Source organism: Sciurus vulgaris, assembly GCF_902686455.1.
Source record: "Sciurus vulgaris genome assembly, chromosome: 3".
NCBI classification, from domain to species: Eukaryota; Metazoa; Chordata; class Mammalia; order Rodentia; family Sciuridae; genus Sciurus; species Sciurus vulgaris.
Genome location: NC_136463.1, coordinates 92,755,603 through 92,783,583, shown reverse-complemented (window position 1 = coordinate 92,783,583; position 27,981 = coordinate 92,755,603). Strand labels below are relative to the sequence as shown.

Genomic DNA, 27,981 nt, shown 5'->3' with positions numbered 1-27,981 from the left:
ATTTTAAAGAATCACTAAAACTTAAGTTGCATTCATATAATGATATGGGTATGTCTTTTTTATGTATATTTTTATTGGTGCAATATAGTGGTACATTGTGGTGAGATTTGTTGCTATATATTTGTACATGCTTACAATATAACCATATAATTTGGCCAATATCACTCTGATATGGGTATGCTTTAAACAAAGATGAACTAGTACATTGGCTATAAAGAAGACTTACCATTTATCTGACTGGGACATTAGAACTGGACTCAGTTTGCCATTTCTAGTCCTACTGAAAGCATTTTAATTCTAAGACCTTGATAGCTAAGACCAAAATGTTTTGGTCTTATATATTTGTCTACATAATTTCCCACTAAAACACAAATTATTTCTTTCCTTATTCCTCTTCAAAATTCCTAACTCCTTTAGTCTTAACAATAAAAAGGTAGTATAAAAAGAAAATGGAGCAGGACATTCATCATCTACATGTAGTGATGAGTCTTGGTCTCCTCCACCAACTTTTACCCCTGCCTTACTTAACTTTCATTCTCTTCTCCATTCACCAATATCTTTCAAATTCTTTGAGGAAGGTTGAAAAACAGTTTTCTCACTGATTTATATTTCAAATTCTCCCAGATTGCCTCATTTCATTTCCATCATTTTGTACTATTCACTTGGATATATTTATAACTTGTATTGTAAAACAATTAAAATAAACATTCACACACTATATTTTATCAACTACATTAGGAGAAATCCAAGGTCTAATGCCTTCCATGTATCAGGTCAAACCCCCACCCAACCCCCCCAAAAGAAACCATCATAAAATATATTCGTTTGTTCTGAGCTTTGGTTTTCTTGGTGCAGTAGAACAACTGTGCTTACCCCCAGCAAACAAGTAGCAAAGAAATCAAGGTAAAGCACGGAGTGAAAAGTCAAATATCCCAAATCATTGTAGTACAATCATTGAGATATGGATGCATGCATTTCATATATCTATATTTTATGAGTGGAAGAATGTTACTGACAAAAAAAGAATGAAAAATAATGAGATGACAGAGCTACGAATTCTAGACCTTGGACAAATCTCCTGAGCTGTGTGCCAATGTTCTCATCTGTTACTCCTCATCCATCTCCTTACCAGAGCTGCTGCAGTAGGAGGGGTCAACGGGTCTTCCATTTTTATCAGAGCAAGCTATTGCTCGGAAGCGCATGCCTTCTCCACATTCTTTGCTGTCTCCATGTACCCGCAATCCTCGTGGAGGCTCCCTTCTATCTTCTGGAAGAATGCAATCTGACCAGTTTCCATAAGGTTGGGATATAAATACATCACAAGGACAGAGCTCTGCTTCCACTAGAGGGTACAGGTGAGCATCCTGGCATTTCTCCTTCTTTCTGCTTTTCCCTGGTCCAACAAGAGACAATAATATATTAATTTCATATGGGCTGTTTTGTTAAGAGTAACTCACATTTTTATATTTACTTCTGTTAGAATATAGAATATTAAACCTAAATTTAAAGAGATTTACTTTTTTCACTTGTTTTTTCCTCTGAAAGTAAATCCTAGGACAACAGGAGCAACTCCCAGGGCAACTGAAAAATTCAAGTTAATTTAAAGATAAAAATAATTTCTTGTGGGAGGATAGTACAAAATACTTATGTACTCAAGTGACTCAAGGGCTAGAATAAGTTCTTATTAACTTGTTTAATATTATATTCTCTACATTCTATTTATAACAACAAATTGATTAACCTTATGTGTATTCTTGAAACTAATGGTTGCATGAAACCAACAAAAGAGTCTAAGTAGTAAATCTCTCTCTCCTTTGTTTTTTTAATTTTTTTTTTTACAAGTTAGTTTATAAAAACAGACCTTAAAATGAGGGTAGGGATCATTTCAGATGTGATGGACAAAATTGAGCTCATTTTGGTTCCTGCTATCATATAGCTCAATGTTGACACAAATAATACATTGAAAAAAAATGATCAAAACATGTTGAATAATCTGAGTAAAATCTATGACTTCCATCCTGAGAGACCCATTTAACCTAAGTAGTCTAGAATATGACTTCACCTCACCAATTGACTTTGAGGGAACTTTGAAACGTCACTCCGAATTTCAAAAATGACAATGCAGTATTATTTTTCTCAGCAATGAATACTTGATAATCTTGTTAAATAGATTCCAATTCAAGCTGTAACTTGATTCAACTTTGTAGCCAACACACCTCTTCTAGATCACTAAAAATTTTCCATAATTCTATCCTTTGTTTTCTCATTAATCAGACATTAGCTAGAGTCATCCTGGGTTATAAAAAAATATATATGCAGCTCTATGGGTCCATTTCCAATCTCTATATGTTATACACATGCCTGCTACAACCTGATGCATGAGCTTCAATGGTCTGCATCCTACATGATTCTGTAGGTGCTGACTTGATGATGAACCCTATGGTCTGCCATGATGCTTATGTCCATAAAAAATAAGAACTCCTGTCAGACCTGAACCTGGTCAGGTAGCTTTATTCATCCCTTTGTCCCTTTGAGATGTTGTATCCATTTACCTCTATCATTAGGAACATTTAGAATAAGCTTGAGAAGTACAGTACAGCCATGAGAGAGAGATCAGTTGGTGGTAATTGGTTCCTTGCTATCATCAAGTAGCATGCCCCAGTCTATACTCTTCACAAACTTCTATACAGTACTGCTCTGAAACTCCTAGTCTCCATCTCTTCAATTTCCACTCTCCTCTTCTTCCACTTAGTCTTATACTCTGAATCTACCCATGCCTTAAAACTACTCTTTCCAAAGTGATGAACACAAATGCCCCGGGAAATAATTCCTTATCTTTCAGACTTGATCGATGATAATTCAGAGTGCCAACTTTGACTACAGTCTTAATATACCCTTCCAAAGTTCCATCATAATATACTTTTAGACTTACCTACATCCTCACCATTCCTCTAGCCACAATTCTTATTCATTTTTTTATCTGATTTTTTTTTCTATATATATACCTCTCTTAACTGATGAGATTCCTCAAGTAGGGTCTCTTCTCTTCTGACCCTATGTCTTTACACACTTGAAAAGTTTAAATTAGCATATATATTCCTTAATTTCAAATTAATAACTTCCTCCCAGATTTTTTGCTCCAGTTTCCAAGGCCTAGACTAGAAATCTTCTTATAAAGGACCAATTGAACAAAATGCGGCCAAACTAAACTCTTCATCTTCATACCACTATCTTTTTCCTCTGCATTTCCCAGCATGACTAAGTAGAAAGAGAAATGTCACACTATTATTTCTGTTGGAATCCTTACATATAATTAATGATAAAAAAATTCTGTTTCAAATGATTAAGGGCTCTTAAATTAGTTCACTGGCTTTTACACCAACCAGTACCACCCATATTTAGTCCTCTCCAAATCTCTAACTGAAATCACTATAGTAACTTTCTCCAAGAACTTGTTGCCACTATACCTGGCTCTCTCCCATCTGCTCACCACGCTGTACTCAGAGTCAGCTTTCAATGATATAAATATGATCACATCACTTGTCTACTAAAAATCTCTTTAGTAACTTCCTATAGGTCATAGAATGAAGTCTAGACTCCTCGTCATGGTTATCAAGGCCCCAACTGACCTAGGCCATTAGTATCTCCCTCCCACCTGCAGTACATCATTCTCTCTGTAGTGATATTGAACATTTTTCATGTCCTAGAAATTACTCTTTTGACTACTGGCATTTACATGTTTTACTCCAGAAATGCCCACATGTTCTACCCTCCCTCTTTAGCCTACATCATGCCTACTTGTCCTTTAAATTCCAACTAATAAATTATTCCTTCCAGAAAGTCATCCCTGTCTGGCATAGTGGTTCATGCCTATAATCATGGCAATTTCTGAGGCTGAGGCAGGAGACTCACAAGGTTGAGGCCAGCGGGGGCACTTAGCAAGACCCGATCTCAACAAATATAATAGTAAGGGTTGGGGATGTAGTGATAGAGTACCCTTGGGTTCAATCCCCAGCCCCCCTACGCAATCAACCAGAATGTCATCCTTGAATATGCTCCACATATTATGATTAAAGGAAGTGTTTTTCTTCTGTACTTTCATAGCTCATGGTAAGCAGAATAATGACTCTCCAAGGATGTCTACACTCTAATCTCTGTAACCTTGAATACAGAAAATCAGACTTTGCAGATAAGACTAAGGTTATAGACCATGAGTTGGGAGATTTTTCTGGATTCTTTGGGTAAATTCACTCTAATCCATGAATCCTTAAAACCAGAGAACTCTTCCTGGTGAGGAGATGGCCACAGGGAATATGACTGTGGAAGAGTGATCAGAGATGAAATATACTGGCTTTGAAGATGGAGGAATGGAATCATGAGTCAAGAACTGTAGTCTCTCTCTAAACTGGAAAAGGACAGGAAATATACTCTTCCCTGAACCTCCAGAAAGGAAGTAGCTCCCGGCCACAATCTTTTCTTAGTACATGTCAGACTTCAAACTATAGAAGTATAAAATGACAAATCTATAAATCTGTGTTGTTTTAGGCCTGCAATTCTATAGTTATTTGTTATGCAATGACAGGTGATGAATGCAACTCCCAATACAGTAGATACTACACTGCTGTATTTATATATAGTAAAAAGTTTTCCATACTTCCAAGTAGACTATATGCTCTGTCAAGTTGGGGTCTTGCCTGCCTACTTCTTCATTGTATTGCCAAAGTCTAGCATGCATGAGTGGTCACCAAAAAAAATTCAGTGAGTAACTGAGAAAAAAAAAAGATGTCTTTATAGGGGGAAGAAAGACAAAGTGGAAGAGGAGGAAAAAACAGAAAGGGGAGGAGAGGGAGGAAGAAAGAGAAAATAAAATATAAAAAGAAGGGGTAGAAACAGAAAATGTTCATTTACAGGGCAAATGGAGGTTATTAGCATAATATTCAGTACAAATGGATGCTGTCTCTATATTTGTGATATAATAAAAGCCAAATTATCAGCCATCCTTTGATTATATCACATCAAAAATCAGCATTGACATTTGAATTCAGAACCTACTAGTACTAAAAGATCAGTCTCCTTAAGTTAGAGTATGTATTAGTTATCTACATATTTTGAATATCTATTCATTTGCTAAAAATTTTTATCCAGGCGTGTGTGTGTGTGTGTGTTATGTGTGTGTTATAGACATATATGTGTATATGTTTATAAGACACATGTATATGTATGTGTATATGAACATTCATGAGCACATACATACACATGGCTAGATGACTTTTTTTATCAAATGAATTATTTCAGCATTGTATAAACTGCTTTACTTATCAGTCTAAATTCTGGGGATCCAGTTTGGCTATAACCAGAGAACAACTAGATAATGAATTAAGGTCTCATGTTAAAAATGTCAACAAGAAACTAGATGCTAGATGGTTCCACATTCAAGGGTGTGGCCTGTATTTTCGTCCATATACTTCTTTATACATGGCTGTGTTAAAAAGAGAAAAAGTCATGTGATTTTCGAGTCTGAGTCCCTGTCTTCTACTGTCCTTCATGGAAGAGATTGGTTTACTAAGTTTACTACCAAGTTACCACAATGGAAGCATTAACATTGCAACAATAAAAATGTCTTTAAATCTATAAAACTTAATTCACCACTGGGATTTTATTTTTTTCAACATTGACACTAAATGATTCATTTGACTGTTTTTTTTTTTAATGACTAATGCATTTCACAAAACTAATGAGTTGTTTTGTTGTCACCTAGACATGAAGACACACAAATATCAATTAGTCACCTAAATGAATAGTAGTTAACTATTTAGGAAAAAACTTCTAAACAGTCTTTTAGTATGAGTAATTCTCAGGTTAGAGTTTGCAGAAAAATGTATAACAGTTCTTCAATATTTACTTTTCTAAAAAGTCTATTTTAAATAAAAATCAAATTCATTAAGGTTTTAACAATTCAAAACACAAAGTGTGCTGGTTGCAAAAATGGATGAATATTCAGGGATTTTTAGCATTTTCATTCTCATTTTGCAGGTGCCAAATATCATTAGCAAACCTTCATGAGAAAGAAAAAAACTCAGCCACTAATTAAAAACTTTGTTTCCTCTACAGGAAATTTTCTCTCATCTCAGAGACACAAATTTGTTGGCAAAATGGTTTCTGAAGCGTTATGTATGTGCATGCAAACCCAGTGTCAGGAAGTTGCTCTCTGAACTTCAGATTATTCCCTACATCCACATTATGTACTATTTTATTGTTTTTCCATAAGAGATTTGTTTTGTCTTGGTAATACAGGCAACATTGCATAAAGTTATATGTGCACAAAGTTTTGTGGAAAAGATAACACAAAATACAGCATATCTTATTTGATGTTTGTATCATAATTATACATTTCATCTTCATTCAGGAATGTACACATACACAGTTTATGTGCATAAATCTTGTAAAAGGCTCTAATCAATTAAGTAAATTCATTACAATGAGTTAAATTATAAATGTGATCAGGTAAGCAATGCATTCAAACATAAAGGTCTTGAAACCAAGAGAATTAGCACTTGAACTACTCATGAGAACAAATGGTCACCCTATGCTTACTACTTCAATGTCAACACCAAGATTACTATCTCAATGATCATTCCCATGTTTTTCTTTTGGTTCTCCATTCTCTGAGTTAAGTTTTCTGCATATACAAATACAATGCAGGTAAGAGAAATTCTAGTGTATGATCCACAGAAGCAGTAAAACAAAACTGTATTTGTTATTTTTATACTACAGGCAAAAATGGACTTCAAATAAACTACTACTTGCTCAAATTTCCATTAAACTTTTGTAGATGTGCACAGAACTGAAAAATAATGATATATCACAAAACAGAATCTATATGTGAGATTTATTTTTTACCTTACAGTACTAAAATTTAAAGGGTCAATTTGCTTGCAAGGTAATGGCAAGAGGAAATAATGTATGTTAGATCTGTCTTTGATGTTGTTTCCAAATCAGTGACTGCTTTTAAGATCATTGAGAACCTGGCATGATGAAGTACCAGGAACTTTGCCATTAGTTACTTGGAAGAAGTAAATAGATAAAGTGCCCTTTCAGACTACAAAGACTATAAAACTACATAGAAAAGAACTTGATCACCCGACAATGGCTCACACCTTTCATTCATTTCACAAATGCTCATTGGGTCCATGTTATATGTTAGTTATTGCTCTAGGTTTTGAGGTCATGTGAGGGATAAGGGAAAAGGGAGATACCAGATACAAATTTATTCTACCTGGGAGATTCAGAGAAGCACAGTGGGTCTGAAGTTGAGGAATGACAGTTACGCCCTACCTGTGAGCTGTCGCCGCCTGCTTTGGGTGGCTTCACAATTCCTGGAGCAGGGGGTGAACTTGGACCAGGTGGTGAAGGTACAATCCTCTCGACATGGGACAGTACATTCTTGCACCAGGGGAGGCATGCCATTTGTCTGCTTGAGGCATTCCATAATTTCTTCGGACTGGTTATCATCAGAGATGCATGAGACAGCTACAAATAGAAAAGAGAAGCATAGATTCTTTTGTTATTGTTTGGATTATTTCAGTCAACTGCTGGGTTCTCTGACAAAACAGAATTTGCCAGTGTTTGAAAATTTGCTCTTTCCTGTGATCACACACAGTGTTCAACACAGCTAACCTTATTGCTCCCTGGAAATTAAATTTTTATTGTTGCCATTGGAGGTATCTGAGGATTTAATTGGTTTCATTATTAATCCAAACTCTGCATTGACAACAACCAAAATAACTTGGAAGTAATTTATTATACTTCCTGCTCATGAGCATCTGATCTTTAGAAATGATATAAACCCAGAAAAGAGAATCTCAAAAGGAGATGAGATAAGGACAAAAAAGGACAAAACTATTTTTAAAAGATCATGTGAAATCTTCCAAGATTTTATTTTTGTTGTTTATTTGTTTAGATGGAACTTATGAAAAGTCATTTTTTTATGTCACAGTGACCATTTTTAAAAAATTGCTTCTTTCTCATTAATATTAAGGATCAGTTAAAATTTTAAATCACTTTATTCAAGCACAGCCATAATCTATCCAGATATTCCCATTAATTGCAGATGACTTCTCAAAGTTTCTCTAATATACTTTTTCAACTAGCATGTCTCTAGTCATTTTAAAAAAAACTAATAACTTTGAGTGGAACATTTATAAAATTTCACCTAAATTTTTGATTATTTGGAACAATGCCATTTATTTTATTTGATTATGAATGCATGGTACTTTGGTACATTTTTTTATTTAAACTGTTATGAAATCTGTAAAGATGTATCTTTATATTCACTAGATCATCATTTCTTAGTCTTGGCATTATTAAATTTTAGATGATTGACCGTTTTTTTGTGGGTGCCTTAGCCAGTCTTGTATTTGGTAAGACATGTAGTAACATCCTTGCCTCTAACCATTAAATACCAGAAGCACACACGCCCTATAAGTTGTAATAAGAAAACATCTTCAGACATTGACAAATGTCACTGGGGATGTGGGGAAGGCAGGTGTGGGGAGAGCAGGAATCAAAGCGGTTTAGAAAAAACTACTATTCTAAACTATTTCCTAACATGGCTATCTTTTGAATACACAGATTCCATGGCATCCCTTCATATCTCTCTATCAGTATTTCTGGGCAAGAAGTCTGGGAATATCTTTGTCTTTAAGTGTTTTTTGTGATTTCAAATCTAACCTTACTGACTATATTTGGCATGGTGTCTGCTAATGATTTGGATCTAGAAATGTTACATGTAAAGCTCATGAGTTAGGCTGTGAAGAAATGTTCAGAGGTAAAAAGACTGGATTGTAAGAGTTGTGACCTCATTAATCCAGTCAATGGACTGATAATTTGAATGGTCTACTGGGTGGTCGCTATAGGCAGGCAGGACATGACATGTAGTAACATCCTTGCCTCTACCCATTAGATACCAGAAGGAAGGAGGGAGGAGGGAGGAAGGAGGTCACTGTGAGCCTGAGTTTGGGGACTGCAACATGTCACTGCTTTTGACCCCTCTCTGTTTCCCAGGTACTAAGAGCTGAGCAGCTTTCCTCTGCCATGACCTTCTGCCTAACCTGAGGCCAAGAGATAGAGAGTCAGCTGACCATAGAATGAGACCTCTGAACCTAAACCCAAAATAAACTTTTCCTCCTCTAACTTGTTCTGGTCAAGTAATTTCCTCATAGCAAGGGAAAGCTGATTAAAACAGTCATTAGATAAGATGTGTGTTAATGGATAAATGCTGACTTCATCATCCTAAAGATATCATAGTTTAGGATAATTTTTATTACAGCTCCTTAAAATCTGCCATGTAATACAGAATAAAGAGACCTCAACAAAAGATCAATGTCATTAAGAACTCCTTATGTAAATATCTCCAGTATAGAACTAGTGTACATAGAACTCCTTTCAGTTGACCATTCTTCTTATATTTTCTTTCTCTATTCTCAGCACGACAAGTCTATCCAAACTCCACAAATCTTTTTTTAGAACTGGTGGAAGCCAAAGCTATGTAATGCTTCAGGGCCAAGGAATTAGCTAAGATGACAATGGATGCCCACACAATACTTCCCAGCTTGTACATCTGTTCTGTGGCAGGTGGAGCTATTCATTCATTTTGATTATTTTTTGTTTTGTTTTTATCCATATTCTAGGAACAAAATCCATTGCACATCAAGCCAACATCACCTGCATTTCCTTTGTTGGGAATATTGCAGCCATTAATGATGAATACAATAAAATACATTATCTTAAGTGGGGTACAAGCAAATGTCATTTGAATTGCATGTTTAGATAACCAATTTGGAGTCAATTTAGAGAACTTTCATCTTGCCAAGTTAATTTTTTTCCAAGATGACAATGCACTGAATAACATGATGAGGAATTTTAAATACTTTTTTAAGAAGCATTACTTTCTGAAATGTAAACATCTAATGTATATAAATGAGGAATTTTTCCCCATGAAAATAAACTATTTTAAAATATTTCATTCATTTTATGTAATTTCTTTTGAATAACTTTAGAATTTGAAAGCTCTGATAAATTAAAACTTAATGATGTTTTGAAGTTCTGCAAACTTTATAAATTAGAATGCACTGCATTTACAAAGGTCTATATTGAACTGCTCTGAATTAATGACAGAAAACCTAAGAAATTAAGAAAGAATAGCTACAGCATATGGTGGATTTCTCAGATATTATAGTCAAATGGCAGCAAGTACAAATTTCAACTACAAACACTGAAAGCTTGGGGAACTAAGATAAGTTAGTTAACTGCTTTGCTTTAGTATCTTCATCTTTAAGACGAGTATAATAAGATCATATAACCAATAGTGGTGAAAATTTTAAACCATGTCTTATACATACTATAGGCTAAAAAGTGCTACTAATTATTATTTTCCTTTACATTTCTTTTTTACATCAGGATCATAATTCTTCAAGCAAGTTCTCTCTCTCTCTCTCTGTCTCTCTCTCTGTCTCTGTCTCTCTCTCTCTCCCTACACACACCTCACTTCCCCTCCCCTTCCTTCCCCATGCCTCATTTTTTCCCCTTGTCCATTCTCATTATCAGAGGGATTAAAGTAAGAAGAAAAATTTTGTTTGAATCTTTGCCCTTCTGGTGCTACACTTATAATCAACATTAATAAACCAAGAGACAAGGTATGACCTCAACCCATTCAGTACACTAAGGGGGCTGTTCAGAGCAGGTAAGAGCTGTCACTCATGTACAAGCTGGAGTAGTAGAGTAGCCTAGTGCAGACCCTCAAGGTTTCTATGGGTCACAGAATGCATATGAAGTTGGAGCATAAAGTTTGATTACACCCACATTAGTCTGAGGACCACATCTCTATTAATGAAAACGTAAGTGTGAGTGACAAACAAGAAAACCATGGGCCATGCAAATATCAGTTTAGACCAGGAATTATGTTTTTCATATTTAAGTTTGAGATTCTAATTTCTTCTCCACTCTGAAAAGAATCACAATTATTTTGAAAGCATGAACAAGTTAAATGAAAATGGTTTCCTTCTTAGGAATGTCATAATATAAAAGAAATCATTTAATTAACAAAGATATATCAAATGATTGTATTGAACTATACTGGGAATAGAAAATACCAAAGAAAGTATTGCAAGAAGGCTGCAGGCCTGAAAAATCAGCACAGAAAACAAAACTATGCAAAAAAATAAATAAATAAGAAGACATTGAAAGTAAATGGAGATAACTAACAGCAAGAGGTACTGAACAATTCAGAGAACACTTTCATTGTACACATCATTGGCAAAAGCATTTTTAAAATATATGAATTATATGTAACCTACAATATATTTCTGTGACAAATATTAAAGGTATATAGTCTCCTTAAGTCTTTTGAAGAGTAAATCAGAAGTAATATAGTGTATTGAAAAGAAACACAAGTTTTGGTGTCAAACAGAACTATTTTTTACTGTTACCTAGAGCAAATTATGAAACTCTCTTTAGATTCAACTCTCCCAATAAATGAGAATGACCATAATGCATATGTCATAAATTGAAATAGATGAAGTGCCTATCACAAAACTAAGTACATTACACATTAATTCATGATCTATAAGAGTGATGTGTTATGCAAAAAGCTATTGGAAATAAGTCGTAAGGACTGGCAGGAAAGAAGAGTCCACCATCACCTTTCTTGGTTCTTGGCTCAGGAAGAAAATTTCAAATCTCACCTAACTCTATTGAACCCTAAGAAGTGAGAATGGAGCCTCTGCTGAATCACAGAGAGAGGAGAGTAGCCTCTTCCAAAGACGATATGACCCTCCCTAGGATATTTTCTGTTCTACTTCCAAGTGCTAAATTCTATGTTTTAGGGTATCCATAAAAATGAGGCTATATACTGTTGCATAAAATAACAACTCCAGGAAACTGAAATCTAAGACCTATTGAGAATTCTTTCTACAAGCACCAAGATCAAGATCTTTGATGACACTAAAGAGAGTTTCACGAATGGAGGGTGGAAATTTGCAAATAAGAGTGCTTGTCATATTTAAATCTTTGCATCTCATTCCCTGAGATGGTCACACACAGCAAAAATAGGTACCATGCCCCTACCTAGTAAATCTGAATTAATGAAGATTTAAATATCTAAGCATTATTTAGAGGCATATGCCAAAGGTTTTCTAAATATTGGAACAAGGTGGGCCTTATTACTATTCAGAAGAATAGAGATCACAAGACAAAAAAGGAGTTTATGTCTTAGAATAGGAAATAAATTTTATTAAGGTCACTTTCTCTACTTCCATTGTCATCTAAACATGAAACCTTGAGTATACACTGAATCCTGATTACCTATACCTTCTTCCCTAATAGGCCTTACTAAATGTGACCTGTTCATTTATCTATTCACTTACTTGGTCTTAAAAATATGTATAAAACACTATGAACAATCACAAAAGCACTATGTGTATGTATACACATATTCATACACATATGTATATACAGCTACACCTATATACAAATAATCTATCATCCAGGAAGCCAGAGTAATGGCAGTGGCAGGGAACAAGATAGATAGTAGTACAACACTGTAGTTTCCTAATGGTGATAACCCAAGGAAAACTGGTGTAGAAGGGGGAAAGTATGTTCTTCAATCTTAAATTAAAGGTTATATAATGGGCAGGCAGGAAAAAATAAGTGCTTACATAGAATTTATCTGTCAGGTAGTTGAACTCTGAGTCCTGGGTTCTTCAGATCAAAGAAAATTACTTACAAGTCACAATTTAGAGAAAAAAAAGATTTCTCTTTTGTTGTTTTCAAGTACTGCACTATACTAGTGGGAAAGATCTTTTTATAAGGAAAGGGAGAGACATTTTCTTCTGACCCTTCCTATATTTCTACCTGAACCCAATTGTCTGAGGGGACTGGTAATTAAATATCTAATTATACATCATTTGTTAAAATCAGAATAATTGTAGTTATCAATGAAGGAAAACTGTACTCCCAGGTAATGTTTTCCCAAAGAGATCTAGAAGGATATTATTATTGGCTATTGTTTGAAATTTAGCTATCCTAACCTCTGGACAGAAATTTCCCTGAGTATCTGTGAGGGACAGCTGGATTCCTTGGTAAGGAATGACAGGGAAGCAGGTGTGTGAGCCAAGCCACTCAGATAAGAATAGTCATCAGGCAGATGGGTGGGCAGAATGACCTGGAATCCTCAAAACCTCTGCTTGATGTCTGAGGTCACACTTGCTTATTCATAGGATGTAGGAAGGCACCTGATATACACCATTGAGTTCTGCTACTTTTTTTTCTTCACTGCTACATGGGATGAATTTTGGGATAAAGGCACCAAGAAGGGAGGGTAGCATGGGGACCAGAGTGACTGGTTGCTTGCCCCTGTTTCCTGATTCTTTTCTATCCAAGCAGCATGAAGAGAAACAAATGCCCCAACATATAAGAGAGTAATCTGAGAAGTTTGCAAAAGAAACAAAGCAATGACTGGTATGTATTCTCAGTGTGTCTCACAGTTAATTTTTTTTAAAAGAATTGCTATTAATGTGGGATAGTCAGACCAGCCCTCTCATGTTTAAATGCTGACTAAAACCAGCAGATTATTAACCATTACTAAATGGCGGGTCTTTCTGCCCCCTATCACCTCTGAACTTCAATAGTCAGATGTGCTGTGATAAGTTTTTCTTCTTTTCAATTATGATATGAAGAGGACAGGGGTCACTGCCCTTATCATAAATGATAATGCTCTGCCTGGGAAGACAAAATAAGGATGGTGCCTGCTACTGCACGTCTGCCTACACTCATCACCCTTGCCAAGGACACCCAAATTACTTTCCTGAAGTTGTTTCTGACCAGAGTTCAACTCTAATCATTGAAAGAAAGGGGTAGAGAAAAATCCTCTCAAGAGGTCATAATTTCCAGGAAATGGGGGTGACATGCTAGAAAATGGAAGGGTTCTTTCCATAAGGGTTGCTGTTCTGCAGTAGTAGACTGCTTCAATTCAGGTGCAGAGGTCAATTTATGTGCACATTCAGGAGCTGGAAGGTAGGCAGCAACTGCTCAGCTTAACCCACATTCATACACCATGTCCTGCATGTTAGGCCCTGCACTAATGGCCAGGGACACAGAAGAAATATGGAAATCAGATTCACAACATTCAGGGGGCTGCAAGGGCACAGCACTGGAGCTTCAGGTATTGGGCAGCCAGTGGGGTCTTTCTGAAACGAGCAAAACATGGTGAGCAGGATATGTCTAGTGAGAACAGCTTAAGTCGGACCAGGGGCTTGGAACACCAAGACCCCTGAGCAGAGAAATAAATGATGTGATGACTGGCTTTCTGTTCTTGATGCTTATTTCACTAAGACCCTTTACTTCCCCTTTGAAAAGATTCTAACTACATGTTCAGAGTCTGTGTAGTGAATGAGGCAGCTAATTTAATGACTACACTGGGCTGCCCATATGTGTGGGGACCAGGGTTAGAATACAAAAGGAATTCACACCCACAAGTCCAAAGAGATAAAAGCTACATTTGAAGTGTAAAAATGTGTAACCAGTCTGTTCCATCCTCCTACCTTAACAAATATGTCTCCATAATGATTTGGCTATTCCAGTGAAGAACTCTGGGAAGACATGGCATTTTAGGCTGAAATGTGTCAGCACAGGATCTCAGGCCTGCCCTCTCCTCTTTTTACCCACAGCTGGAATCTGTCCCCAAAGGAACTTTCTTGTACATTTGAGTAGCCACTGCAGTCAATTCCCACCCTCAACCTCAATTCACAACTTGGCCACCCTGGTCCACGCCTTTGGCTGGGGTGCACACATAGGAATGCAAGCTTTCTGCTGGGGGAAGAAGACAAGTCCACTGCAATTATTTTATTATGACCTGATGAATCATCCTTAAGAGCTCCTTCACTTCCAGGTACTAAGGAAAGGTAAAAATGCTAATTAAGCTCTCTTAGTTCTCATCATTTTGCTTTCTTCCTGGTTCTTTTCAGGAAAATAGGGAGTGTCCCTCAGTCACTTGCACTTCTCCCTCTAAGTCGGCATCTGAGTGTCCCACACAGACAGCAAGGGCTTAGGGTCTGTGTAAAAGTCCTTTAGAGCTCTCTAGGTCTTTGCCAGCAACTGCAATGAGGTAGGGCCTTGTGTGCCCAGTGGCTGCTTGCCCCGGTAACATTCACTGTGAAAGACTCAGGCTGAAGATCTCAGGAAGGATTTCTTCTTCGGGAGCATTGTCCTCCAGCTTACCTGAGGAGGTCTTACTGAGGGAGTGCCTGCTGTGGGGTGCAGTCTGTAGGGGCTGGGTGATGAACTCCTGTGAAGTCTACCAGCCAACACCACCAGTTGCCACCTCCTCCTCAGGCGAGGCAGAGGGAAATTCCTGGAGATTCTCTGGTCAGGGAAGCTCAGGAGCACCCAGGATGCATTAAAGCCCTCTTCCTGCCTAGTGAGCCCAGGTCATGGCTTCCCTCTGAGGGGTCCCTGCATGTTGGAGTGGGGTCCCTGTAGGCTACCACTTCCAAGAGTTCCAAAGAGGGATCAGAATCCCTTGCTTTCTTCCTTTTCCTTAGTCAAACCCCACCCCTAAAGCATCAGTTCTGAGTCAGGGGAGCTCTTGACCCACATTCCTTCTGCTCTGCCTCCCTGTTCTATTTCTCTTTCTTGATTTCTTTTCTTCTTATTCTTTTTATTTTCTTTTTTATCTTTTTTTTTTTTTTTTTTGCATAAAAGTGTAAGATTTATTCAAGTGACAGGATTCAATAAGAGTTGCCCCAGTTTCTTTCCTTTTCCTTCCCATCGCTGCCCCTAGGGAAAAATTATCAGCAATGACAACAAAATGTTTTCCTCTTGACTGTCCAAAGGAGGAGATTCTACCCACATTACATCTGTCTCCTTCCTTATCCATTTCCCCAGCATCATGATGGGAGATGGAATGCATACAGACAAATCAGATTAAATTAAAAATATAAATTAAGAAGTATTTTTTTTTAAATATGAAGCATTTTCATGCTTCACCATTAGGCCGGAGAGCTGGGCCTGTGACTGCCTTGAATGCTGATGTATCTCCTATTAAGTGACTGAGACACAATAGGCTTCTGCTAAATAGAGTGGATGAATTCTTTGAAGTCCACCATGGAGTCCCCACAGATGGGGACTGCTAAGGTCCATATGTAGGAGAAGCTGGGTATCAAGTACAGGTCTTCACTGCTCTCCTGAACAGCTCAATACTATTTGGTCTTTTAGTATATGTAAAGTCCCACGTGACTTTTCCCTAATGCTAATTTTTATTAGTTTATTATTGCCATTGTAATAAGTGGCTCACATTGTGAGTAGCTGAAAATAATATAAATTTATTTGCTTACAGATCTGAGGGTCAGAAATTCAAAATCAGCTTCACTAGGCTAGCGTCAAGGTGACAGAAGGATTTCTCCTGGAGGCTCTAGGGGAGAATTCATTTCTTGCCCCTTCCAGCTTCCAGAGGTGGCTTGCATCCCTCACTCACAGTTCCTTTTTCCATTTTCAAATCCAGCAGTGTAACATCTTTACATCTCTGTCTCTCAGCTTCCATAATTATATCAACCTCTTGCCTTCCTCTAATAAGGGCCACTGTAATCACATAGGACCTACTTGATAATGCAGCACAATCTCCTCAAGATTCTTAATTTATTTGTATCTATGAAATCCCCTTTGCCATGGGAGCTAAAACATTCTTTGGCTCTCAGAACTAGGACTTGAGCATCTGGGGCCACCATTCAGCCTACCACACAGATCATTGCCTCATTCATCCACTAGAAAAATAACCAGGTCTAGTTAACTACCCCTAATAGAAGAAAGAAAAGCAGAATTGACACTCAGTTTTACTATGAATTTCACATTTCCTGCTCTCACAAAAGGTTAGTTTTGTTTTCTGTTAATTCTTTCATTTTTCAATCTCCCTGCCTGATGTCCTTCAGTCACCCAGCCTACTTCAAGAACTACTCTTTCATTCCGTTAGATTTCCTCAAGGAAAACAAAATGGCTTATTTTTGTTTTCTAGACCAAACATAATTAAGAAGATACAAATTCATTCCAATGATAAATACCAGTATTTGAATCAGTCTGAATTATACAGAATTCAAAGCCACTTTCCCTGATCCAACTCTCATGATTCAATTTTTGGCTTATAAATAAATGAGAAGAAAAATCTCTTCAGGGGAATATTGGTATTGAGAAGGGAATAAGAACAGGTAGAAGAAATTGAGATTTCTATATCCTTGAAAAGAAGGCTAACTCCATACTGTCTTTCCCAGCACATGTGTCTTATTGACCCTTTTATGGATATGCTCTGAAATGTCCATCTCCCAAAGGTAATGGAAGCTCTGGGCCATTCTCACGTTCCACTTCATGTTGAAGATCAAAAAGCTTCCCAGGGTTAGGATGCACATCTATATGGTCACTGGTGTGCTCTTTGGGACAGAGTCTTCCCAACATATCTGCCTAGTTACCTGGAGTAGAGGGAAGGGGGAAGATTGTTTGAATTCTCACTTCAGACGATGTGAGGTAAGGGCAAGAGCCCTAATAATGTAAGGAAAAAAAGGAAAGGTGGCAACCTGTATCATCCTTTCTAAGTCATAGAACAGGGTCACCCTGGCTCCACCAAGTCAACTTCTCCACTTGAGATGAACCCTCTGGACTTCAGTCATTTGAGCTAACTAACCAACTTGCTGTTATTTCAGATAAATCCATTTGGAAGTTATAGGTGGTACTGGACCTACCCTCAAGACTGTTGTTTTCTCCTGGTATTTGATCCTTCTCTTTTCAGTGCCCAATGTGTGGGGGTAGAGTATTTGGAGGTCCCATTCTTCAAAACTAGTATTTGAAGGCAGTGTGTGCTTATGATTGCATGCTGACTGACATCAATGCAACTTTTGAGTGGGAACAGCATGAGTTGTGGAAATTGAATTAAACAATAAACCTGTAATTGCTTGTTAGGGTACTTTAATTGACTCATAAGTACCATATGTGAAGCTGCGTGGCTGCAGGAGCCCAATTATAAGCTTGCTTATGGAAAGATACAACTCATTGTGCATGTTGGAAACATATTCCCCAATTATTGCTGCCCTCTCAGAAATGAAGACTTTTCAAATAAATAAAAAATACTTAGTAAGCTAATAACATATACTTAGTCCCTAGGTAACCTGGAAACATTTTATTTAGGTTCTAATACAAGATTGGGAGCAGTTCATTGAAAAATGTTGCTTCCCTTTTTATAAGGCATTTGTTGAGCCCTGGGGCCCTCTGCATTCTCAGCTAACCAAAGAAATGTGTGCAACTAGGGCTCTTGGCTTTAAGCTACTTGACCCTTCAAATCACTGACAAAAATAAACATTATAGGAAAAAAGAAAACAAAATTGTAGCAATTCATAAAGATTAGCTTATATTTATATAGAAGGAAGAGGGAGAAAGATCTTAAAACTCTCGCTGCTAATGTGGTGTGGTCAATTCCAGAAGGAAATCCCAGAAATGGGGTAAAGTTATCCACTTATGGTAGAAGGAAAGTGATTAGGATCAGCCATGGGCTTTGGGAATATAGGCAGGTATGGGAAACATAGGTGATATAAGTTTTTCCAGTCAAGTTAGAAGTCAGGAATTTCCAGACAAATAGATTGAAGACCTTAAAGAACTAGAATGGAGTAACCATTGAAAATCCCATCAAAGAAGAAAAAAATCTAAATTTCCTTCTATCAGAAAAAGCATAGCCTCTGGATGATGTTTACATGGCAATAAGTGGTCTTGAACCATAACAATCTGCATCAGCCACAGAGAAACCAATGACATAAATATACAAGTACAAAAAATAGTTTGTTCCATAGTTTAGCTATTGTGAGTTGAGCTGCTATAAACATTGATGTGGCTGAGTCACTGCAGTATGCTGATTTTAAGTCCTTTGGGTATAAAACAAGGAGTGGGATAGCTGGGTCAAATGGTGGTTCCATTCCAAGTTTTCTAAGGAATCGCCATACTGCTTTCCATAGTGGTTGCACCAATTTTCATTCCCACCAGCAATGTATGAGTGTACCTTTGTTCCCCACATCCTCACCAACATTTATTATGGCTTGTATTCTTGATAATTACCATTCTGATTGGAGTGAGATGGAATCTTATTGCTAGAGAAGTTGAACATTTTTTCAAATATTTGTTGATCAATTATATATCTTCTTTTGAGAAGTATCTGTTCAGTGAACCAACCTAGGTGTCCTTCAACAGATGAGTGGATAAAGAAAATGTGATAGAATATTACTCAGCTTTAAAGAATGAAATTACGAAATTATGGCATTTGCTAGTAAATAGATGGAGTTGGAAAATATCATGCTAAGCAGAATAAGCCAAACCCAAAAAGGCTGAATGTTTTCTCTGATACACAGATGCTAATTCACAATAAGGCGGAGGGCGGGGGGGGGGGGGCTACATTAGGTAGAAGGTAGTGAATGGGAGGGAAGGGATATGTGGGTAAGAAGGATAGTAGAGTGAAACAGACATTATAACCTCATGTACATGTATGACTGCATGACTGATGTGATCCTACAATATGTACAATCAGAAAAAATGAGAATTTATACTCCATTTATGTATGATTTATCAAAATGCATAAATGCATTCTATCATCATATATAACTAATTAGAACAAATGAAAAATTTTTTCAAAAGTAGCTTGTTTGTTAACAAGGTTGCAAGGCAAGTCTCATAAACCACTTTCCCCCACTAAACTAGACCAAATAAATATTCAATTTGAAAAGAAACAAAGGATGTGCTCTGGAAATTGTTTTAAAAGAAGTGCCTTAGCTACTCCTTCCATTTAGATTGCTTGAGTCCTCCCTCAATTGAGAAATATGAAATTCTATGTAGAAGAAAACCATTATGAATGCATGTAAATCATCACATGCAGCAGGATATTTGGAAGCAATCAATCTAAATTAAGACATGGCAGTGAATGTGAAGGAGGGGCAAATGGAATCAAGCTTTTTTTTTTTTTTTTCCCGTAGCAGATCAGTGATTCTCTCTCCCTGATTTTACAACACCTCAGGGTAGCTCCATTTATCTCAGTTGACTTGCTTCCATTAAAAATAATTCGATGGGGAATGACTGTTAATAACCATGCTATTTCTTTTGAGGATGATGAAAATGGTCTAGAATTAGGTATTAGTAATGGTTGAACAATTCTGTAAATACACTAACACCTACCGAACTATACACTTTAAAAGATAAATTTTATCTCAACAAAGCTGCTATAAAAATAAACAATTTAAATATTCTGAATCTTAATAGATGTAATTTCAGAAAAAGAGGACAGATATAATGTCAAAAGATCATGTCAATTTGATGCTGCATTTTTAGATACCATGGGACTCACAAGTGTTTGCCAGTTAGTGAAGAAATTATTCTCCCAAAAGTTATGCTCAAAATCATTTAAATTTTATAAATAAGAATATTCCCATAAGGAAGGAATGATATTTTATTATTAATTTTTTCAGATTATCTGTAAAGTTTTATTTTTAAATTTTGCTCTCCACTAATAAGGAAAAAAACACCCAACAACAAAAATAGCTGCCTCAATTGCAGTGTCTTTTACCATGTTAGAACTCTGCAGAACACTACTTGGAGAATACAGTCAGTTGAATGATGAAACATAACAGCAATATAAATAAAATGTCTGTCCTAAAATGGCCCATAATCTATCTAGAATACTCGATTTCTACCCTGTAGGAAAAAAAAAATCAATAAATATATAGATACCTGTTAACCAACTGCCTTTGAATATATTCAGAATATTTAAACATTGGGTGCTAGTTATGGTTACTGTGTTATAACATCTGGCATGTAAGAAATTTCTAACTCCTCTTTTAAATGTGGCTCCTTTTCTTCTCTTCTTTATACATCGCAGCTTTATTAGAGGAGTAAACTAATGATGAGAGAATCTCTGGCATTTCCAAGTCATTTTTGTCACAGCCATTAAAAGATATCAGATTCCTTCAGAAATACCTCCTGTCTCTAAATTCTATGCCTTCTTCTGAATGAGGTCCTCAATTCAAACTCTATGAAAGTTTTTGACATTTCTTTTATATGTATGAAAAAAAAAAACATGCACACTTCATTCTTCAGAGTATGGCCTATAACTATGCAATATACTAGAAGCTTTATACTCTTCAACCCCCTATTTTATGTACATGTACGAGGGAAATGCATATTTGGCAGGTATGAAAGAATAAATATGCTAATTCACACTGCATGTGGAAGGTGATTTATTCCATTTTTGAAGGAATATGGCAGTATTTACATAAGTTTCACCTGTATCTCTGCAAACAGCTGTTGTGCAACTAACTTTCGAATCAGAAGAAAAAATGGGCTGGGAAGTTTCTAACGGTTTTTGTGGTTTTGACAGATGGATGCGTTTTAGTCACCTGCTATACTTCATATAAAGGCACAGAAAGAGTTGGGCCAAATCACTTCAGCAAATAATTATAGATTTTTTTTAAAGAAGTGCTAACTCCTAAAGTCTAAGAGGCAAGACTCCTTAAAAGCTTTTGTAGAACTAAAATTCTAACTGTATCTGCCATGAAATAAGTTATCTGGATAATGAATGCTGTATCATTTATCAGAAAGCTGAACTTCACATCATATAATCATTCTAGTAACAGTAACTAAGTAACAAATGAGATGTGAAACTCGAATTTAGAAATAATTTGGTGTTCTCTATTGAAAAACAACTGCAAGGATCCAAGACATTAATTATCACATTGCTACAGAGAAACAATAAATCAACACAATTTCCACATTTATTTTCTCCACTCACCAGAATATATTACATTTTCTTGTGGATCTGGCTGCTCAAAACATTTTCTAAGGAACTTTTCCTTTTTAAATTTATTTCTATTTTAATTGACAACTAGTAATTGTACATTTTTCTGGGGTACAGTGTGACATTGCAGAATGGGTAAACAATGTGTAATGATCAGATCAGAATAACTGGCATATCTACCACCTCAGACATATATCATTTCTTTGTTGAGGACATTCAAAATCCTCTCTACTAGCTATTTTGAAATATGCAATTTACTGTTGTCAACCATAGTTATCCTACTGCACATTAAACCATTAGAAGTTATTCTGCCTATTGGATAAGAATGTTCCTTATTTTCCAAATGATTTCTTTGCAGATCACTGAGTACTCATGCTTTACATGTAATCATTATCATCATTATAATATATTGTGTGTAAGTACAAAGCTGATGCCATATCAAGAAGGCATTTGTTTTCATTTTCTTTTTCTCTGCCTGCAAAGACCCTGCCAAAATGCTGCTGAAATTAAGTTTATTCATCTTTATATCCTCTTTGGTCCCTCTGGAGACCATGCATTTGCTACATCCCTTATGAAAAAACAAATGTCACCATTTTGAGACAACAGCCAAGCCCTGTAGGACCCCTGGCCGGACTGACTGAGTCCCACCTCCAGGATCCCTCAGCCCAACCGATCACTCCCTGCCTCTGGGGCCCTCACATCAACTGACTGTTCCCTGCCGCCAGGACCCCCAGACCAACTGACTGTGCCCTATCACCGGGAACCCAGACCAACTGATTGCACCCAGCCTCCTGGATCCCACAACCCCACACCAAACACACCCGACCTCCAGGACCACTGCTGGACCAACTGCATCCCGTCTCCAGGACCTCCAGCTGACCACGTCCACCCCTGAGCTGCAGCACCCCATTTGCCAACACATTTGGAAGCCAGAGCAGCCATCTTGGATAATCCTGGAAGCCGGAGCTCCAATCTTCGGGTGGGCAAATCCCATCCTGAGATGCCTGCTGGAGGCTTGAAGCTCATTGTGAGGTACCTCTTATACATCAGGCTACTGAATACTGGGAGGTATCATTAGTATATGACTATTATACAGTAGATTTTCTTTTTTCTCCTTTTTTAAAAAAATATTTAAGTTTTTATTTCTTTATGTTTCTTGCTTTCTTTTCCTTCTGTTTACCTGTTTCCTCAGAGTCGCTTTCTCCTTTATTTACATGATGTCATTGTCCCCATAGGGGCTATTTGGTCTAGGATTGCATAGTGTCTGATTTGGGCACTGCTAATATTGATCTCCCCTTAAAGAAAGGGTTTTGGAAACCTATAGGGCCACTATAAGCCTATAGGGGGAAATCTGCAATACCCCAGATCTGCAGTGCTAGAGGGGAAGATACATGAACGACATGAAAAAACAAGGGAAGAAAATGATCCAAACTAATCTAGATTCTATAGTAATAGAATCCAATGACAGTATGTTAGAAGAAATGTCAGAAAAGGATTTCAGATTATACATGATTAAGATGATTTGCGAAGCAAAGGATGAGATAAGAGAGCAAATGCAGGTAATGAATGATAATACCAATAAGCTGAAAGAGCACCTGCAGGAAGCAAAAGATCATTTCAACAAAGAGATAGAGACTCTCAAAAAAAAAAAACCAAATGGAAATCCTTGAAATGAAGGAGACAATAAACCAAATAAGAAACTCAATGGAAAGCATCACCAACAGAGTAGACCACTTGGAAGACAGAACCTCAGACAATGAAGACAAAATATTTAATCTTGAAAATAAAGTCGCCCAAACAGAGAAGATGGTAAGAAATCATGAACAGAATCTCCAAGAACTATGGGACATAATGAAATGACCAAATTTAAGAATTATTGGGATTGAGAAAGGCACAGAGATACAAACCAAAGGAATGAACAACCTATTCAATGAAATAATATCAGAAAATTTCCCAAACCTGAAGAATGAAATGGAAAATCAAATACAAGAGGCTTACAGAACACCAAATGCACAGAATCACAACAGATCCACACCAAGGCACATTATAATGAAAATGCCTAACATTCAAAATAAAGATAGGATTTTGAAGGCTGCGAGAGAAAAGCATCAGATTACATATAGGGGGAGACCAATATGGATAGCAGCCGACTTCTCAACCCAGACTCTAAAAGCTAGAAGGGCCTGGACCAACATATTTCAAGCTCTGAAAGAACATGGTTGCCAACCAAGAATCCTATACCCAGCAAAACTAACCTTCAGATTTGAAGATGAAATAAAATCCTTCCGTGATAAACAAAAGTTAAAAGAATTTACAAATAGAAAGCCTGCACTACAGAATGTTCTCAGCAAAATATTCCAGGAGGAGGAAATGAAAAACAACAATGGAGGTCAGCAAAGGGAGGAACTACCTTAGAGAAAAACCACTCAAAGGAGAAACCAAGCCAACTTAAGCCAAAAATAAGCCGAATGACTGGGAATACAAATCATTTCTCAATAATAACCCTGAACGTTAATGGCCTAAACTCATCAATCAAAAGACATAGACTGGCAGAATGGATTAAAAAGAAAGACCCAAAAATATGCTGCCTGCAAGAGACTCATCTCATAGAAAAAGACATCCACAGACCAAAGGTGAAATGATGGGAAAAAAACTACCACACACATGGACCCAGTAAAAAAGCGGGGGTTTCCATCCTTATATCAGATAAAGTGGACTTCAAGCCAAAGTTAGTCAGAAGGGATAAGGAAGGACATTTCATACAGCTTAAGGGAACCATAAATCAGGAAGACATAACAATAGTACATATTTATGCCCCAAACAATGGTGCAGCCCTGTACATCAAACAAATCCTTCTCAATTTCAAGAATCACATAGACCACAACACAATAATTCTGGGCGACTTTAACGCACCGCTGTCACCACTAGATAGATCTTCCAAACAAAATCCAACCAAAGAAACCATAGAACTCAATAACACAATCAATAACCTAGACTTAATAGACATATATAGAATATTCCATCCATCAACGAGCAGATACACTTTCTTCTCAGCAGCACATGGAACCTTCTCGAAAATAGACCATATGTTATGCCACAAAGCAGCCCTTAGGAAATGCAAAAAAATAGAGATACTGCCTTGTGTTCTATCAGATCATAATGGACTGAGAGTAGAAATCAATGACAAAGTAAAAAAAGGAAATTACTCCAACACTTGGAGACTAAATAATATGCTATTGAATGAAACATGGATAACAAAAAACATCAGGGAGGAGATTAAAAAATTCTTAGAGGTCAATGAGAATGATGATACAACATATCAAAATCTCTGGGACACTATGAAAGCGGTACTAAGAGGAAAATTCATTGCATGGAGTGCATTCCAGAAAAGAATGAAAAGTCAACAATTAAATGACCTAACATTACAGCTCAAAGCCCTAGAAAAAGAAGAACAGAATAGCAGCAAAAGTAGTAGAAGACAGGAAATAATTAAAATCAGAGCTGAAATCAATGAAATTGAAACAAAAGAAACTATTCGAAAAATTGACATAACAAAAAGTTGGTTCTTTGAGAAAGTAAACAAAATAGATAAAGCCTTAGCCACACTAACAAAGAGAAGGAGAGAGAAGACTCAAATTACTAAAATACATGATGCAAAAGGAAATATCACAACAGACACCACTGAGATACAGATCATAATGAGAAGCTACTTTGAAAATCTGTATTCCAACAAAATAGAAAGTACCGAAGACATTGACAAATTTCTAGAGACATATGCTCCTCCCAAACTGAACCAGGAGGACATACACGATTTAAACAGATCAATATTGAGCAATGAAATAGAAGAAGCCATTAAAAATCTGCCATCCAAGAAAAGCCCAGGACCAGACAGAGTCTCAGCTGAGTTCTACAAGACCTTCAAAGAAGAACTCATTCCAGTACTTCTCAAAGTATTCCAGGAAATAGAAAAGGAGGGTACCCTACCGAACTCATTCTATGAAGCTAATATCACCCTCATACCCAAACCAGGAAAAGACACATCAAGGAAAGAAAATTTTAGACCAATATCCTTGATGAATATACATGCTAAGATCCTTAACAAAATATTGGCAAACTGTATCCAAAAACATATTAAGAAAATTGTGCACCACGATCAAGTGAGGTTCATTCCTGGAATGCAAGGATGGTTTAACATCCGTAAATCAATAAACGTAATCCAGCATGTCAATAGACTTAAGGATAAGAATCATATGGTTATTTCAATTGATGCAGAAAAAGCATTTGACAATATACAACACTCCTTCATGCTGAAAACACTAGAAAAAATAGGGATAGTAGAAACATACCTGAACATTGTAAAGGCTATTGATGCTAAGCCCATGGCCAACATCATTCTTAATGGAGAAAAACTGAAACCATTCCCTTTAAAAATGGGAACAAGACAGGGATGTCCTCTTTCACCCCTTCTATTCAACATTGTCCTCGAAACTCTAGCCAGAGCAATTAGGCAGACTAAAGAAATTAAAGGGATACGAATAGGAAAAGAGGAACTTAAGCTGTCACTATTTCTGGATGACATGATTCTATATTTAGAGGATCCAAAAACCTCCTCCAGAAAACTTCTAGACCTCATCAATGAATTCAGCAAAATAGCAGGCTATAAAATCAACACGCATAAATCTACTGCATTTTTATACGCAAGCAATGAAACAGCTGAAAGGGAAATGAGGAAAACAACTCCAGTTGCAATAGCCTCAAAAAAAATAAAATACTTGGGTATCAATCTAACCAGAGGTAAAAGATCTCTACAATGAAAACTACAAAACACTGAAGAAAGAAATTAAGGAAGACCTTAGAAGATGAAAAGATCTTCCATGTTCTTGGATAGGCAGAATTAATATTGTCAAAATGGCCATACTACCAAACGTGTTACACAGATTCAATGCAATTCCAATTAAAATCCCAATGACATACCTCACAGAAATAGAACAAGCAATCATGAAATTCATCTGGAAGAATAAGAAACCCAGAATAGCTAAAGCAATCCTTAGCAGGAAGAGTGAAACAGGGGGTATTGCAATACCAGAACTTCAACTCTACTACAAAGCAATAGTAACAAAAACAGCATGGTATTGGCACCAAAATAGACAGGTAGATCAATGTACAGAATAGAGGACATGGACACAAATCCAAATAAATACAATTTTCTCATAGTAGACAAAGGTGCCAAAAATATGCAATGCAGAAAAGATAGCCTCTTCAACAAATGGTGCTGGGAAAACTGGAAATTCATATGCAACAGAATGAAATTAAACCCCTATCTCTCACCCTGCATAAAACTCAACGCACAATGGATCAAGGACCTTGAAATCAGACCAGAGACCCTGCATCTTATAGAAGAAAAAGTAGCTCCAAATCTTCACCTTGTTGTCTTAGGATCAGACTTCCTTAACAGGACTCCCATAGCACAAGAAATAAAAGCAAGAATCAATAACTGGGATAGATTCAAACTAAATAGCTTTCAGCAAAGGAAACTATCAGTAATGCAAAGAGAGAGCCTACAGAGTGGGAGAATATCTTTGCCTCTCATACCTCAGATAGAGCACTAATTTCCAGAATCTATAAAGAACTCAAAAAACTCTACACCAAGAATACAAATAACCCAATCAACAAATGGGCTAAGGAAATGAACAGACACTTCACAGAAGAAGATGTACAAGCAATCAACAGATATATGAAAAAATGTTCAACATCTTTAGTAATAAGAGACATGCAAATCAAAACTACACTAAGATTCCATCTCACTCCAATTAGAATGGGGATTATCAAGAACACAAGCAACAATAGGTGTTGGAGAGGATGTGGGGAAAAGGTACACTCATACATTGTTGGTGGGGTTGCAAATTAGTGCAGCCACTCTGGAAAGCAGTGTGGAGATTCCTTAGAAAACTTGGAATGGACCTACCATTTGATCCAGCTATCCCACTCCTCAGCCTATACCCAAAGGACTTAAAATCAGCACACTACAGAGATACAGCCACATCAATGTTCATAGCGGCTCAATTCACAATAGCCAGACTATGGAACCAACCTAGATGCCCTTCAATTGATGAATGGAT

At 36.8% G+C, this 27,981-nt stretch overlaps 1 protein-coding gene across 3 annotated transcripts in view; it reads right to left on the bottom strand.

Annotated features, from left to right (window-relative positions):
- The window catches only part of THSD7B (thrombospondin type 1 domain containing 7B), an 842,386-nt gene that overhangs the window by 228,889 nt on the left and 585,516 nt on the right, over nucleotides 1-27,981 (bottom strand). For all 3 annotated transcript variants that reach the window (XM_079135600.1, XM_079135599.1, XM_079135601.1), the window contains 2 exons: nucleotides 7,336-7,530; nucleotides 1,130-1,393 (listed from right to left, as the gene is read on the bottom strand). In XM_079135600.1, the coding sequence (XP_078991726.1) occupies nucleotides 1,130-1,393; nucleotides 7,336-7,530 (459 nt within the window). The remainder of the gene's footprint in view (nucleotides 1-1,129; nucleotides 1,394-7,335; nucleotides 7,531-27,981) is intronic.